Source organism: Apteryx rowi, unplaced genomic scaffold (genome assembly GCF_003343035.1).
Source record: "Apteryx rowi isolate R43461 unplaced genomic scaffold, aptRow1 scaffold_31, whole genome shotgun sequence".
Lineage (NCBI taxonomy): Eukaryota > Metazoa > Chordata > Aves > Apterygiformes > Apterygidae > Apteryx > Apteryx rowi.
The window spans coordinates 44982-59585 of NW_020449530.1; the positions used below are offsets into that span (position 1 = coordinate 44982).

Consider the following 14604-nt stretch of genomic DNA (forward strand, 5'->3'; position numbering starts at 1 on the left):
GCTCCCGCTCCGCGGCGCGGAGGCACTTGCTACTTTTGCCGGGATCTGGTGCTTTCCGGGAGCCGGAGCTCGCCAGGGCACCCGTAAATCAACTCATGCAGAAAAAGGAGAAAAGTTTCGGTAAGGTCGCAGTCTCATGTTTTCAGTTCGCACTGAGCAAAACCCGTGCTTTAAAGTAGCGTTTAGGGAAGGAAGCTTGTTTCGCTTTCCTCTTCATTACTGAATACGTAGCGAGCGGTTGTGTGTGCGTGTGCGCGCCTGTGCTCTGAGAGACCCCAAATATTGCTTCCTAGGACAGCTTTGTAGGACAGCTGTTTAAACCAATTAATCGTGCGAGGTGCAACAAATATTGCTACATTCTTTTCTGCCACCTCCCTCTCCTCCCCATCGCCCCATCCCTGTGATGCTTGAAAAGGAATTAGCACAAAAGGCTTGAGCGTCCAACTCCAAAAGGGATTCTTTGTTGTAGAGTGTATATTTCTTATTTATTTTTTTATTTTGCATGTGAGCTGCATCAAAATTGAACTCAGTCTTGCAAATCTCTTGTTGGCCTTTGCCAAGCACTAGCACTTTGCTGCCATGGTAACTGTAATTAAACTGATAAGAGTGGAAAAATGTCAGTATCTCTGAGCCTTGCAGCTGCATTGGAGAAAAAGGGAATCAAATTGGTTCCCAGCACCACTGCTCTAAAAAAGGAGGGAGGGAGTGGGGGCCGGGGGGGGGGGGACTCAACAGGGATAGGAACATAGCTAAGCAGCTCCAGTCCCTGAGATCTGGGTACATCTATTTGCTGTGCTGTCCCTTAGGGGGCTACAGCCTGCAGGGATGCTCTGGGCCAGTGAACAGAGAGAAACAAGCTTTTAGGCCCAATCTAGCTTTCAAAAAAAGAAGGGGAAAGAAGAGGAGAAATCTTTTGTTTGGTGTCTCTTGGCAATCGACTAGCCATGTTGGCCAAATTCTTTTAATCTGTATCACTGTTCCCAGCTGTGGGACTGCATTCCCACCCCCCCTTTTTTTTAGTTTAGTTTTTAACTAACCTCTTCCTTTTTTTTTCCCCTTCCCAACTCATGTCCTAAAGAAAAGAAAAAAAAATCAGATTCCTCTGTAGAAGGGACAGGAGGTGAAGTTTAGTTATTTACTATGGGAAAATTAACTCAAAAGTATACAAAAGAGTCTATATTCAGAGTACTAAAAACCTTACTTTAAATTTTTTTTAAAAAACTGAGTGTTATGGAGTTGCGGTTACTTTGTTGTGTTAACTACAGAAGCTGAGACTGTGCGGATGAATGGCACAGAACAAGAGAGCATAATGGAGGCAATCAACCGTTAGGCTGGTTCACAATGCAATCCAGGCAATTAAAAGCTCACCAGAGTTTAAATGAAATGGTTCTACTTATTTCTGTGCACCACACTGCACAGGCTATTATTTATGTCTCTTTTTTTAATTATGATTTCCCTTAAACTGTCAAATAACTCAGAATAGCAGGGTCTCGGAGGCAATAAGAATTTTCCACAGAACAATTTACATGCCAATCGAAAACTAGTTACGACTCCTGATGTGCTACATGCAAGTTCTGAAATGTTTCTTAGCTTCTGAAACCTTARCTTTTTTTTAAGTCTGTTTCTGTATTGTCCTGCATAATTGGAAGTACTGAATGCTTTTAGGGTGAAGCTACAAAGTGGGAAAGCATCTGAAAAATATTCTTTTTATCTTCTACTGGATCTCTAACTCTCTTGTTAACTGCATACTGTCTGTCAGTTTTTCTGTATTCTAGAGATCAGTGCACTGATCCTTAATTTGCTCCAAACTGATTTTTACTTTTTTAAAGTAGAGACAAGTTTTCCCTTTCTTGCAGTGCATCTTACTGTCCTTGGTAGGAACTATGTGCATGCCTCGGTGAGGGCGGGTGGAGAAGGCTGGTCTTTAAAAGTTTTTAAATGATCTAGTGCATGATAATATCCACTTTTTCCATTCTTAACATGTCTCTCAAAGACTGTTTCAACTACAAACCAGAAACTGTTCTGAAGGTCTTGTGCAGCACCCAGCACAGTCGGGGACCAATCCTGGTCACAGACACTACTGCGTCACTGACAAAATATAGTTCCATTATGCCAGGTCTTCGTTCTCCTGGATTTTGAGAAGGGTGATGATTAGAGTGGAAAAAAAAAAAAATTTTTTTTTGGGGGGGGGGGGGTCCCTCTACCTGTCTTCGGGAGACTGATTTAGCCTTTTCTTGCAATCTTTCCTCTTCATCCTGAACTTCATAGCTACAAATTGGCTGACAGTGTTTCATCACGCAACAATGATAATAACAAGGGATGGGAGTTGGTTGTATTGAACAACTTATTCAGGGTGACCAAGAGAAACCCAAAACTCTGTAAATGAGGTTATGAGGATCTCCCTTCAGCAATCCTAAAGGTGGTGGGTGGTGACTAAGAAGTCTTATTCCTAACACAGCTCTGTGGCTTATGTGCAGTGTCTTGGGGACGGGGTAGGAGGTGGAGGGAGGGAATGGAGGAGAGGCTGGAGGAAGCCCTTGAAAACGTATTGGGGCGAAATGAGAAGGGTTCGTGTGACAGTGACAGACTAGGCTCAGGAATCGCTCGGCTCAGAGAGCAGCCCTGCTCCGTGATGCAGAGCAGGGCTAGGACTCCGCAGGGCTGAAGGGAAAGCTGGATTTGATATTTTTTTACAGCCTGGGTGTAGCACTTATGGAATTGTATGTTTTCTGGAAGTGCTCCACAAGCACTGCCTTCGTGGGGGAGGGGGGAGCAAGGCAGCAGTGCTACACACCGCTTCCCATATTTCGGCGGCAAGCGGTTTGGATGGTTTTGTGGGTGCTGTCAGCCTCTGAAAGGGTCCTTCCTGTGTCCTAAGGAATAAATGAGTACTCAGACCGCAGCCTGTGAAAAGCTGGCTGACAGTGAGCTGCAGGTATTCTTATTGCCAAATTAAGAGAGAGCTAAAAATACACAAGCGCTTATGTGGAAAGTGTAGCTGTGCTGGAGATCTTATGGGAACATTAAAGGGAAGAGAGATGATCTGTGAGGTGATCTGCATTAAGGTGGATCATCCTACACAGGAAAAAGTGATCAAGTATTCTGCTCTCAAAATTAAGTGATTTAATCCAGGGCATGTAAAGAAAAGGGCACGTGCAAAGAATTTGGAGATAAGTAAAACACTTCTCGGAGCACTGTTTTGTGCTTTGTTGTGTTTAGATCCATTTTATATTTCAAAATTAAGTGCAACATTTTTTATAATGAAACAGTAGTTTTGTTAATTTCCATTAAAATAGAAGTAGCTTCATTAGAAGTAAAATGAGAAAGGATCTGAAGAGCAAAAGGCTCCTTCCCTCCAAAAGCTGCTGCGGATTGAATCCCTAATCTGAAGATACTGCCAGGGGATGTCAGAACCACCTTCTCGCTCAGCCTCAAGAAGACAGACATGAAGGGTTGTTAACACAACTTCCATGGGGAGTCTGTCCCTTTCCACTTGTCCCTGCAAGGAGGGTTTGGAAGTGGGAAATAGGCTAACCATCTCAGCAGTGCTTTGTCCACTTTCTTACTGTAGCAAACGTTTCAAAAGTGGTGCAGGGGTATCTGTGAGACTGTGCAAGCTGTGGGTTTAGTGATAATAAGATAACCTTGTGTTTGCATCATCTACCTCCGGAGCTGTCAGGCTTGATTATTGCCATTTGCTCAGATATTCACTTATTTAGCCTTGTTTCTGTTGCACCTTGTTCACTTTGGAACGCACAGGGCAGCAGATCCGCCTGGATCAGGGACTGTCAGCCTCTGTTTTCTAAACCAGTTCCTTATCAGGTGATTCACCTTATCAGGTGAATTTTTACATTAAAAAAAAATTTTTTTTTTTGAGCCCCTGTGTTAGCTCCTAGTTTATCCTGGGTTTTCTCAAGCTAAAAATTAAAGCCCTAAAACAGTCTTGCATGCTTCTGAACTTTTTTTACTGAGTTCCAAGAAGTTGATATAAGCTGCAGTCTGTTTTAAATGTTTATGCTCTCTATGTGGTCAAAGAGAGGATCGGGGATAAGCATGTTGTTGGCGCTTTACAGATATTTATACTTTTCTGTTTTATGCAACTTTACAGACTAAGCTTTTTCTACTGTGTGAAGATTTACGTAAGAGATCCAGCAGGACTTCCCCTTACAGTCAGTTTTAGGTTCTTTACTGCAAATCTCTGACTGCTTTTAGTCATTTATTTATGGCCATATTAACATGCTGCTTTAGGTATGCACCCTGGATTTAGGGGAGTCAGTTGGTAATTAAAAACATTATAGAGGCTCAGCTGTTGTCTTATGGTACTTGCTTGGGATGAGATGTGTGTTCATTCCTAGACCTGCCGTAGACTTTCTGGGGAGCCTTGTGGAAGTTGCTGGATCTCATCCTTCTGCCCGTGACCAAAAAACGGGCCCCACCTGTGAGCGGTGTGGGGGCTACGAGAGTAGCATTGGTTGGAGAGTAGTGGAAAGGCAACAATGCCGCTTGTATACTGACAGATAGAAAAATAAAAACCTTACATGGTTTTGTTGCGAGCTGTAGACATTGCGCAGTAGTAATGCCGTGGTACTTCAGAGTGCCCACTAGGAGACCTCTGTCTGTCTAACTGAACAGTTAATTTAGCAAACGAGTAGACTGCTCCAAAATGCATAATGGTGCATTGCAAACAGGGAAGCAGGACTGTCGTAATAGTATGTCACGATAAGAATTACTTTTTCTAACTCAGTGACCATCGAGCTTCACAGGTGAAACTCAGGAGCTGAGTTTGGTAACCCTGAAAATCTCTTAATGGGCTCCACAGTCAGCGTGGGCCACACAAATCCAATGCGCTCTATGTACTCGTATGCTTGCAGATCCCCTGAAGCCTCAGCTGATGTAGTGTTTAGCCTCTTGTCTTTGTAGTGCTGATATCCATAAAGGCACACTATACCGTTGCTTCAAAGATTACCCTTGTTTTCCTTATGAGAGCTCTTTTTAAAAAACAACAACAAAAAACCCCCCTTCATGTTCTAGCTACCTGAGACTGCCTTTCTGTAGTGGTGTGTTACAGCACCAACTGAGATCTGCTGCTAAAAGCTGGGACTGTAAAGCTTTCCTAACAGTAGGTAGTAGAGCGTTCTTGATGAGGAGCTCTTGAATTTGCTTTTCTTTGTTACAAGACTCTGTCTGACCTTTCCCAGTCTCTGCATAAGAGCTGGGTGCCGTTCACTAAATTTGGGGGTAAAATTTTCTTGTTAACAAAGGCATTCATTTCCCAGTCTTGAAAAATTCTCCTTGTAATGTTAAGATGCACTGTAATGAGTAACTTTTTTTTCTTTTTTCTTTAAGTTTCATCTCCGATTGGCTTAAAACAGTGAGATAACCTAATAATCAAACTGTGTGTTGGTTCTCTCTTTCTCTAATGCCTGTCTGATGTACAAGAAAGCATTTGCAGGGCTATGATTTTGCTTCTTCTAAAAAATGACTTTCAGAGGATTGGTCTAAGTGTAATGGGATAACAGTTCATGAGATTAACCAAGAGAGATCAGTCTGTAAGCGCTTTGGAGCAGTGACCTCTTCTCCCCCTTTGCTGTAAAACTGAGTGCGATCGACTTTGGTATGGATCTTTGGCAGCTGGCCGCAGTGTTCAGTGTGCAGTCGCTCTCTCGTAACTGCGTTCCACTTTCACCACAGTCTGAATGGTTATTTAAATGCTATCTGCCACTACATCAGAAGGTGAATAGACATAATTGACACCACTGTACTGTTTGTCCCAAACTAGCTGTTGGCTAAGGTTGGGATTAAAAAGTGGGAGATGGATTGTTTTGTTTTTTTGTGCGATGGTGATAAACTAGTAAGTATCTGACCTTGTGCAGATTATTTGAAATTGGGTTTTTCAGAAGGTCCTTAGACTTAAGGTCTGAAGATGCTGGTACTGAAGTCTCTGAAGTCTCTGGTACTGAAGTAATCTGGAAATGCGATTACTTCATTCATGTGCATAATAAGAACTGAAATATTAAACAACAAAACATCCCCCCCCACCACCACCAAATGTCATGTCAAACCTCCCTGAAAGTCTAGGCCTGAGCCTCTAATAGCTGCAGTCTTTCCATCTCTAGAATCTGGAGTGCTTTTTGTATGCTATAAAGATGTAAATAGGTCCAAATATGTAAGTTTAGGTATGCTTGCCATCATAGATACTGTTTAAATCATTGGTCGTTAGACATTAGATGAACTGGGCAAAAGTGGGCAACTTTTCAACTGAACTGTTTGTGCTGATTTATATTTTAATTCTTCTAATCATATTTCTTTTCAGCAAAGAGACCAGGTAAATGAGGTGTTTAAGAGAAGCTGTGGAACTTAGAGCAGTGGATGTTTCAGCTCTCAAATTTATCTTAATAATGTTTTCAGCTTGCTGTGGACTATTTAGATTATTTCACTTTATCTACATGACTGCCTTTTTAATGAACTGGGTGTGTATGGGAGTGGAAAGATGAAGAAAGAAAAGAGACTGTCTTGGGGGTCTGTCTATTTTTCACTCCTCTCTTGTCTTGTTATATTGCAGGTATACAAATGCTCTCAGTCCAGCCAGACACCAAGCCGAAAGGTTGTGCTGGCTGCAACCGTAAGATTAAAGACCGGTATCTTCTAAAGGCCCTGGACAAATACTGGCATGAAGACTGCCTGAAATGTGCCTGCTGTGACTGTCGTTTGGGGGAGGTGGGCTCTACTTTGTACACCAAAGCCAACCTTATCCTTTGTCGCAGAGACTATCTGAGGTAGGCCATGTCCTTCTTACCTTCACTGACAAACTTTGTAATTCTGTTCAGTCCTTATAGTAAGTGTGGCATAAGCAATACCTGATGTCTGTAAGACAAAGGATTACATTTGGAGCATAGGAGAACAACTACTGCAGTATAGAGATAAAACTAAAATCCACAAGTCATTTTCTACGTACTGAATCAAAAAGCACATGCAACCAGGTCTCACGCACAGCTGCCAGTTTTCTGATCCTAATACCAAGGTCTCCTTTTCAGAGAAGAGGAGAAAGAGAATAGAAGAGAGACAGTGTTTCTTGCAGCACTGTATTTCTAGGGATCCAATCACCTTTTAAACACAATGTGGTGCTCAGTCATAGTGGCTTAAAACAATAGGGCTGTGTGTGTCTTTAAACAGCGTGAGTGCAGGGTTTGAACTCTGAGGAGGACTTCACTCTTCTTAACTTATGCACTTTTGCCCTCTTAGTCTGCCAGAGGGATTTCATTTATAGTGCTGGTAGCTTTTCTGAATGTTGTCATTTATCTGTTAGAAGCTGGACCAAGATTACCAATGTGTTTTCCCCATGTTAAATAACTTTGTAGGTATTAGGTTTAAATGCACTTTGGTCTTGATCTAGCTTGGTGACCTGGGTGGGATGCTCTGTAACCTGTTGCTGCTTTTCAAAGATAGTAAATTGTCACCTATTTTTCTACCTTCTTGTTTGCTTGCGGACCTGCGTTCTTAAGAATATTTGAAGTGTAACTTGTAGCAAAGTATATGTGAATAAATAGGGTTACTTGCAGAAGATAAGTTTAATCTGGGAAGTTTAGTCTCCCTAGGCTTTCAACAGTAAATAGAGAGAGAAAGAGGCTCCTTTGGGGTGATTCAGAGCACCTATTTCCTATAGGAGCACCTCTCCTCCATTCCCTGTAGAGGAGGCCTAATGAGACTAGCTGCCTTAGGCTAACATGAACTTCTGGGAATATTTTCCCTGCCCTTGTAGTGAAGTCTTCATTTTAAAGGGACACTCAAGTCTGTAATACATCAGGGAAAAATTAAAGTTATTTCTGAATGTGTTAACTTACGAGTTCAGTTTTAGCACAGGTACCAAAATATGAGGCTCCTATACACCAAGCAGTTCCCAAGTTGTACAGTGTGGGTAGGCTGGAACAGAAATTAAGGCTAAACCGCTAACAGTTTTTTGGTACTCTGACTCTCTGTATTACAACTTGTTTTTTCTAGGGTGAAACAACAACAACAAAAAAATCTATGCCCCTGCTTTGTACTTCTGTTGAGCTGGGTGTTCAGGTCTGCAAGGCAGTTTAGGGTTCTTCAGATGTGGTCTTGGATTACTTAGTGGTGAAAGTGCTTGTTACGGTTTAAAGCTGTGCAAAAGAAACACAAGATAGAGTACTGGAATGGAGCACAGAGTCTGCACCTTAAAGTTATTGCATTAAGGCTGCCAAAGAAGTAGCTAACAACCTTGTTTTTAAAAACCAAAGGGGAAATGTTTGGAACAATGAATAGAAGGGAATTATTATACAGGAACATAGGTCCTTGTGATTGATCTTAAAGCATGTGTACATTTACAGGGGCATTATAACAGCTTCTGGGAGAGGGTAAGGCTTTTCCTAATTTTTTGAAACCATTTAAAGAATCTTTTTTTCTAACAAGCGACTGCAGGAGTGAAAGAACTCTGCCATGGCAGTTTGATCTGAGGCCCAAATTTACTGGGGACTTTGAACTTGCTGAATCTCACAAATGCTAATGCAACAGATGAATGTCTTAAAATCAAGAAGAAAAGTGATCTAGTAATAAGAATATGAGCAAAGTGTTTCCCCACGCATGCACACACCCACATCTCATTGCTCTATGGTCTTTGAAGGTCTAGCAGGAGTAAACATTTTGCTAGCAGGTTTTTAAAACTCTTGGGAAGTAATGCACAGAAAAGAGACTGTTTTTACCCAACAGTATCTGCCATGACCTTATTCAAAACCAATGTTTAGGTTATTTGTTCATAGGCAATATTTGGACCAGTGAAAACTGTAACCAGCATAGATGAAAAATCCTGTAGTCAGGTTTAAGATATTTCTGATTTGTCTCTAGATTTATCAAGTCTTAATGAAGCTATTTAGTCATGAGCCTTTTTTAGTGATTCTTGTGAGCACATAGATTAAAACTTGGTATTTACACTAAACTTCAAACTGATGCACTTAAGGTAATTGCAGATAGTCATTTGCCTCATTGCATCTTATCTACTTAGTTATGCAGTGAACCTATAAAAGTGATCTTTTTAATGCTAATGTAGAAACTAGTTAAATGTTCTCTAGCTTTGTAGTCAAATAAGCTTTCATATTTAGCAACCTACTTGACATGAATTTAAAGAACAAATTACTTTGTACTAATGATCAGATTAGGGTTCGATTACAGTTTCAAACTGTCCTCTTAAGTTTTTTTTCTTTTTAACCATAAAGGGAATCTTTGCTGCATGTAAAACTGTTCAACCTTCCTATTAATTTATGTGGTGCCCTCTAGAGGATATGTGGCTTGTATGATACTATAAAGAGTAAAATTGCTTATTAACTTGTCTCTCTGTGTTCATTATGTCTTTCAATAAGACAGCCGTACTACAGATGCTGTAAGCAATAATGCAGCTACTTTGTGGGCTTTAACATTCATGGTTAGATTCACAAACTGTGTGATTGTGTCTTTGGCTATTTAAAAAGATACTTCCAGTATCTCTCACTTAGAAATGCCTGCCAAAAAAAATAAAGATTCCCTTGTTCCCAGTGCACACTCTTGTTCTGCCTTTCAGCCCCAAGATACCCTCAGAGGTATCTCAGAGGCTGAGATACTTCAACAATCTCTTTAGACATATCTCATACCTTTAGAACATCAAAACTTTCTTTGCTTTATCTCTCTGCTTTGGTAAAGTTAATTTTACTATATTAAGGCCTTTTTCTTAGGGGGGAGGGGGCAGAAGTCTTGAATGAGGGAACAAGATGTTCTGGGTGCGAGAGGCAAAGCTTCAGCCTGGAACCTGCCTCACGTGAGTCAGGCGAGTGGTTTCGGAGGTGGAGAACGGCACAGAGGGCATTAGGGGGGCCACAGCAGGCATGAACTCTGTTTTGTTAACGAGGATGAGAACTGACTTGAGTAAAGAAAGGACTTGATGTTAGAAATAACATACTCGGCAAAAATGATATGCAGAGTGTAATTCCCCTGCAGGCTTCTGTCTCCTGCTTATACACTCCTGGGTTAGAAAGTGAAGACTTAATTTGAGGAACTTAGGTTTACGCCAATATTTCAAGTCCGTTTACAGTAAGTGAAATATATGAGGTTTTTTTTCCTTTCTTTTTTTTTTTCTTTTTTCCTCCAGAGCTGTGGGATGACATCTTAATGCATCAGCCTATCCCGGTCTGTCCTCTGTGCTGACTGGCAGCATGTGCATTTACAAGCACAATATTCCCTTTGAAATCTGTCATTACTGCCATTAATGACCAGTTGTTATGTTAACAGCCAACATATCAAACTGGTTGTTAATTGGAAGGTTATCACTTATTTAAACCTCAGGTACGAGTGGTACAAAATGTGCTTTGGTTTTGCATTCTGGGCCACTTCTGCCCAAAACGATGGGAAAACAGCCTCCCGTTYGCCTTTGGGGGATGCCAGGGGATTTGCTCTCTGTACCACCTGCGAGTTTGACTTCTGCACACTTGTGAGGTTCCCCTGCCCCGGCGCGTCCTCCTCGTTTCGGGCGCAGCCATGCGCAGTCCCGTCTTCTAGCTTTGCATGCAAGTGGGCAGCTGCAGATATTTCTAGTTGCACAGTAATGCTTGCCGCACGTTTGAGATTAATATCCGGCCCCCTAAAAGTGTAAAATGAAAGCCCCACAATTACATGTAACTCGGTTGCATTAAATAATGAGCTTCCTCAGATGCAGCGAAAATATGAAAGTACAGCTGTGCTAAGCTAGTAGCAATGTAGGTCAATCACCCTTTTCACTTAGGTTTTTAACTACGCAAACCCTGCTGAGCGACCAATGACTACAAAGTACTGTTTCATTCCTATTTAATTTTGGCAGCATTTTGCTGAAGAGCAGGCGTTCATGCAGCTAAATTATCTTCACCATTTCTGGTTTTAACTCCAGCTCTATGACACTAATGTTGGAGTGCATATCTCTTAGTAAACACAAAGAATATGGTTTCTGATTTTTTTTTTTCTTTTTCAAATCCATCTTTTAACACAGAAATTGAATTAGAACTTTTATTACTTTTTGCATAATTTCCCTAGCCAGGCAAACAGATCATAGGAAAAGGATTAACAAAACTAATGTATTGGGGTGGGATTTTTGCCCTTACACACATCCAGAAGCATATTGGGGATGGGGGGTGGAAATATGACACAAAACTGTGCCCCGCCCCACCCCCCRTGGGTTTGGCTTGTAAATGTACTGCAGACTTTGGAAGTATCACTGAACAGTTATGAAGATGAGTAGATCGCTATTGCTTAAGGAAGAGGCAAATCATGGTTTTATTTCTTACACATTTGCTAGTGTGAAGACTTGAGACAAATCGAGTTTTTAAAACGCCTGTATTGGACCGGATCTTGTAAATAATGAAAACTGACTACAAAGTAAAGTGTTCAACCATGAGCATCGTGAAGATGTTGCCTCTGTAAAATATTTAGCTTGTGAAAGGGTGCAGGCTGAAAAGAGTTGAGCTTAGGAAGCAGCCTTTTCTTGTCCAACTGCTCTGGCTCTAAAGGCAATTATTATTTAAAAAAAAAAAAAATTATTGTGTAGCAATACTTAGAAATTCAAGGCAGACTTAAAATGTCTTGTGGTCTGGTACTGATTAGCAGATCCTGTTTCTCTCTTGTGTAGTGGAAAGTGCACATTAAATATTGCAGACAGCTAAGATATCAGCTCTTTTAAACGCGTGTATAAATACTCCAGATGGATATTTCCACAGGTAGTGGGATATAAGGCATTTTCATAAATGACACCTCAGTATGCTTCTTGCCCAGCTTAATTAAATAAGGGTAGATCTTTAAAGATTTAAGCACTTTGAGTTATCAGGAATAGCAAGGTGTTTACAGAAGTGAGGCTTAAGAGAGCTCAGCTTTCTTCGTTAAAGTTTTGTAGGATTGAACCCTTATTTACATAAATACCCTTGTTGAAATGCATGGAAGTATTCATGGGAGTAAGGGTTTGGAGGGACGGCCCCTAAAATATTTTAAAATATATATAAAAATGGTAGCTGTAACAGTCTGCTTGTTTTAACGTTATTGTGTGTGTGAGATACATGTTCTCCTAAATTTACATTAATTGTATCATTTAGCAGGTCTTTAAAAAAAAAAAAAAGTAGCAATAACACTAACTCTTCCACTAATTGCCAACTGTTTTGAAATCCTCAAAACAYCTTTATGGTTCTTGAAGGGATAAGGGTGTCCTGCAAGGGGAGTACTGCATGTACACACAGTTAATCCACCAAACTTGCAAGTAATAATGCTTGTGATTTAGTTGCACTCTGGCTAGTTTAGCCTGTTCTTATTTCAGTTCATCTATAATAGCTTCTAATAAGAAACGTTCAATTAAGCTGTTAAAATTGGTGTTTAAGTCATGCTGAAATGCTGTAAAACGTGTGTACTCAAGTTTGACGCTCTTCAGTAGTTCCATGTGTTTACTAGTGTCTTCTGGTATTTTTCTTCAGAGCTGCCAAATTTTTAATAATTGTGTTATTTTTTAGTGGCTTAAAATACACAGTTTAATTTCCAAGGATGTGAATGTTCCCTCTTATAAGGCTTCTTGAAAACCAGACACTTCTTGTGTGTTGTCAAAATACCTCATTAATCTCCTGGAAATGTTCAAAGAATTTCAGGAGACTTTTCAGATGAAAGTACAGTGCATCTTAAAACCTGTCCTACAGCTCATCGTTACCTTACTGTAGTACGATGTATTTTGATGGAGAATTATTTTACTACAAAGATTTTCTCAGTTTATAGTAGCTCAATGAACCTTAACAAAAATAATGATTTTGAGGGGCAACCTAGGTAAATCTGTAGTGCTGCAGGATGGATTAACATTCTTGCTGAAAGAAATCAGTTTTATAGGGCTGCTCTAAGTTTCTTCTATAACCGCTTTTAAAATCCAACAGAAGTGAGCTTCTAATAAGTAAACTTTCTTGATTTCCTCTGTGCTGAATTTTCCTTCATAAGTGATTCCGACTACTGTTTTTATGTAATAAGTTTAAAATAATACCATATTAAAATGTTGTACTTCAGGAGCTAATATTATCGTTTACTTTATGATATATTTGTCATTCAGGGTTTAATCAGAAGCTTTCTGGTTTTTTTTGACCAGAAGCATGTGCAAAACAGTGCATCTGTATATACTGTAGTGGTAAAATATTTAGCTATTATTGCCTAGCATGGAGATGCTTTAAAAAAAAAAAAGTTCTGACCTCTGCTATGTATCTGTTCTTAAACAAATTGAATCTTTTTTTACAGTTGTCATTATTTGTTTTGTGGCTATTTTACCCAAAAGTGAGAAATAAGACTCTACTATGTGGTTCATTTAGGGGAGGGGGAAAAAGAGAAGAAGAGAGAGGGGAAAAAAAAAAAAAAGCTTCTTACTGAATTTTGTCTCATTGTATTTGCTGTATCCTTCAAATATTTTAGATATATAATGTTCCTTACTAATGTGAATGTTTTAATAATAGTAACTTGCATAGCTCCTTTGCCTAAAAGGACAGTCCCGAGCAAATTGAAAACTTAAATACTGTTCACCTTGGAATTCAAATTTCCTATAAAATTTTATAACAGATAATTGAAAACTGGCCAGCAAAAGGGCAACGTTGTTACAAGGTTTCTGCCTTCCTGACTTCAGGATTTTTCTTTTTCCCCGTTTCCAGTGAAGTTAAATAAGTTCATGACAGGTTTGGAAACCAAAACATACAGCATGTAGTAGACAAATGATTTCTAAATAAAATTGGTTTTGACTGTCACTGGACAAATGCTATAATTTGGGATGCCTTGTGCTTTAAGGGCTGATTTTTCTCAGTGGATTCTTTATGATGATGATAATGGAAGGCCTTTTAAGTAAATCTAAATAATAGTCACAAGCTTAATTTTTTTTTTCTGGTCTAAATGTTCTTGAACTTTTTTTTAAGTATTTTTTTCAGACCCAATTATCTGAAGCAAAGAATCTATGTCATCAAAAAAACTACATATTTTAAAGTGAAATAGGTGTAAAACAATTTTGGTACTGTTGTTGTACTCCATGCATATTCTAAATTCATTAGCCTTTGGACACTTATCTCTTGAGTCTCATTGTATGTGCTTGGTGTTTTCTAAGAAATCAGTAGGCTCATATTTTAAAAGAGAATAGGACCTTTAAAAAAATCTCTGGAATATGCTGCTTTTAAAAGTGCATGTAAGAGTCTACCTGAAAAAGGATGGATGGTATAGCTAGCTGTACCTGACTGCACCTGACCTGGAGGAAAAAACTGTAATGGAGGGTATATTTCAGATTAAATATGGCCGGAACTAACTAAATTTTGGATTTACAGAAACTACTGGTTCTGCATCTTTTTAATATTTAGAAAGTTTTTTTTCTTTTATGTTAGAAGAACCATACCCTGCATCAAAAATTCACATAAGTAATGATGGATTTTGACAACTTAAATGACAGGACAAGTATTTCAGCCCAAATTTGATCATGAACCAGATAGCCCTTCTTTTTGAAAGTAATATGGTTTGCTAAAGTGCCTTACAAGCTCTCCGTGCTCATGTCTTCTATGTACAACCTGCTTGGTATTACACGTCTGCTTATATTTATGCAGAAAT

The 14604-nt window shown here is 39.7% G+C and overlaps 1 protein-coding gene across 2 annotated transcripts in view; it reads left to right on the top strand.

The window, feature by feature from the left end:
- The window catches only part of LMO3 (LIM domain only 3), a 57865-nt gene that overhangs the window by 1424 nt on the left and 41837 nt on the right, over positions 1–14604 (top strand). The window contains exons 1-2 of one of the 2 annotated variants that reach the window (XM_026070389.1): positions 96–120; positions 6563–6776. In XM_026070389.1, the coding sequence (XP_025926174.1) occupies positions 96–120; positions 6563–6776 (239 nt within the window). Of the gene's footprint in view, positions 1–95; positions 121–6562; positions 6777–14604 lie in introns of those variants that run through there. The other variant, XM_026070390.1, reaches the window with a different exon arrangement.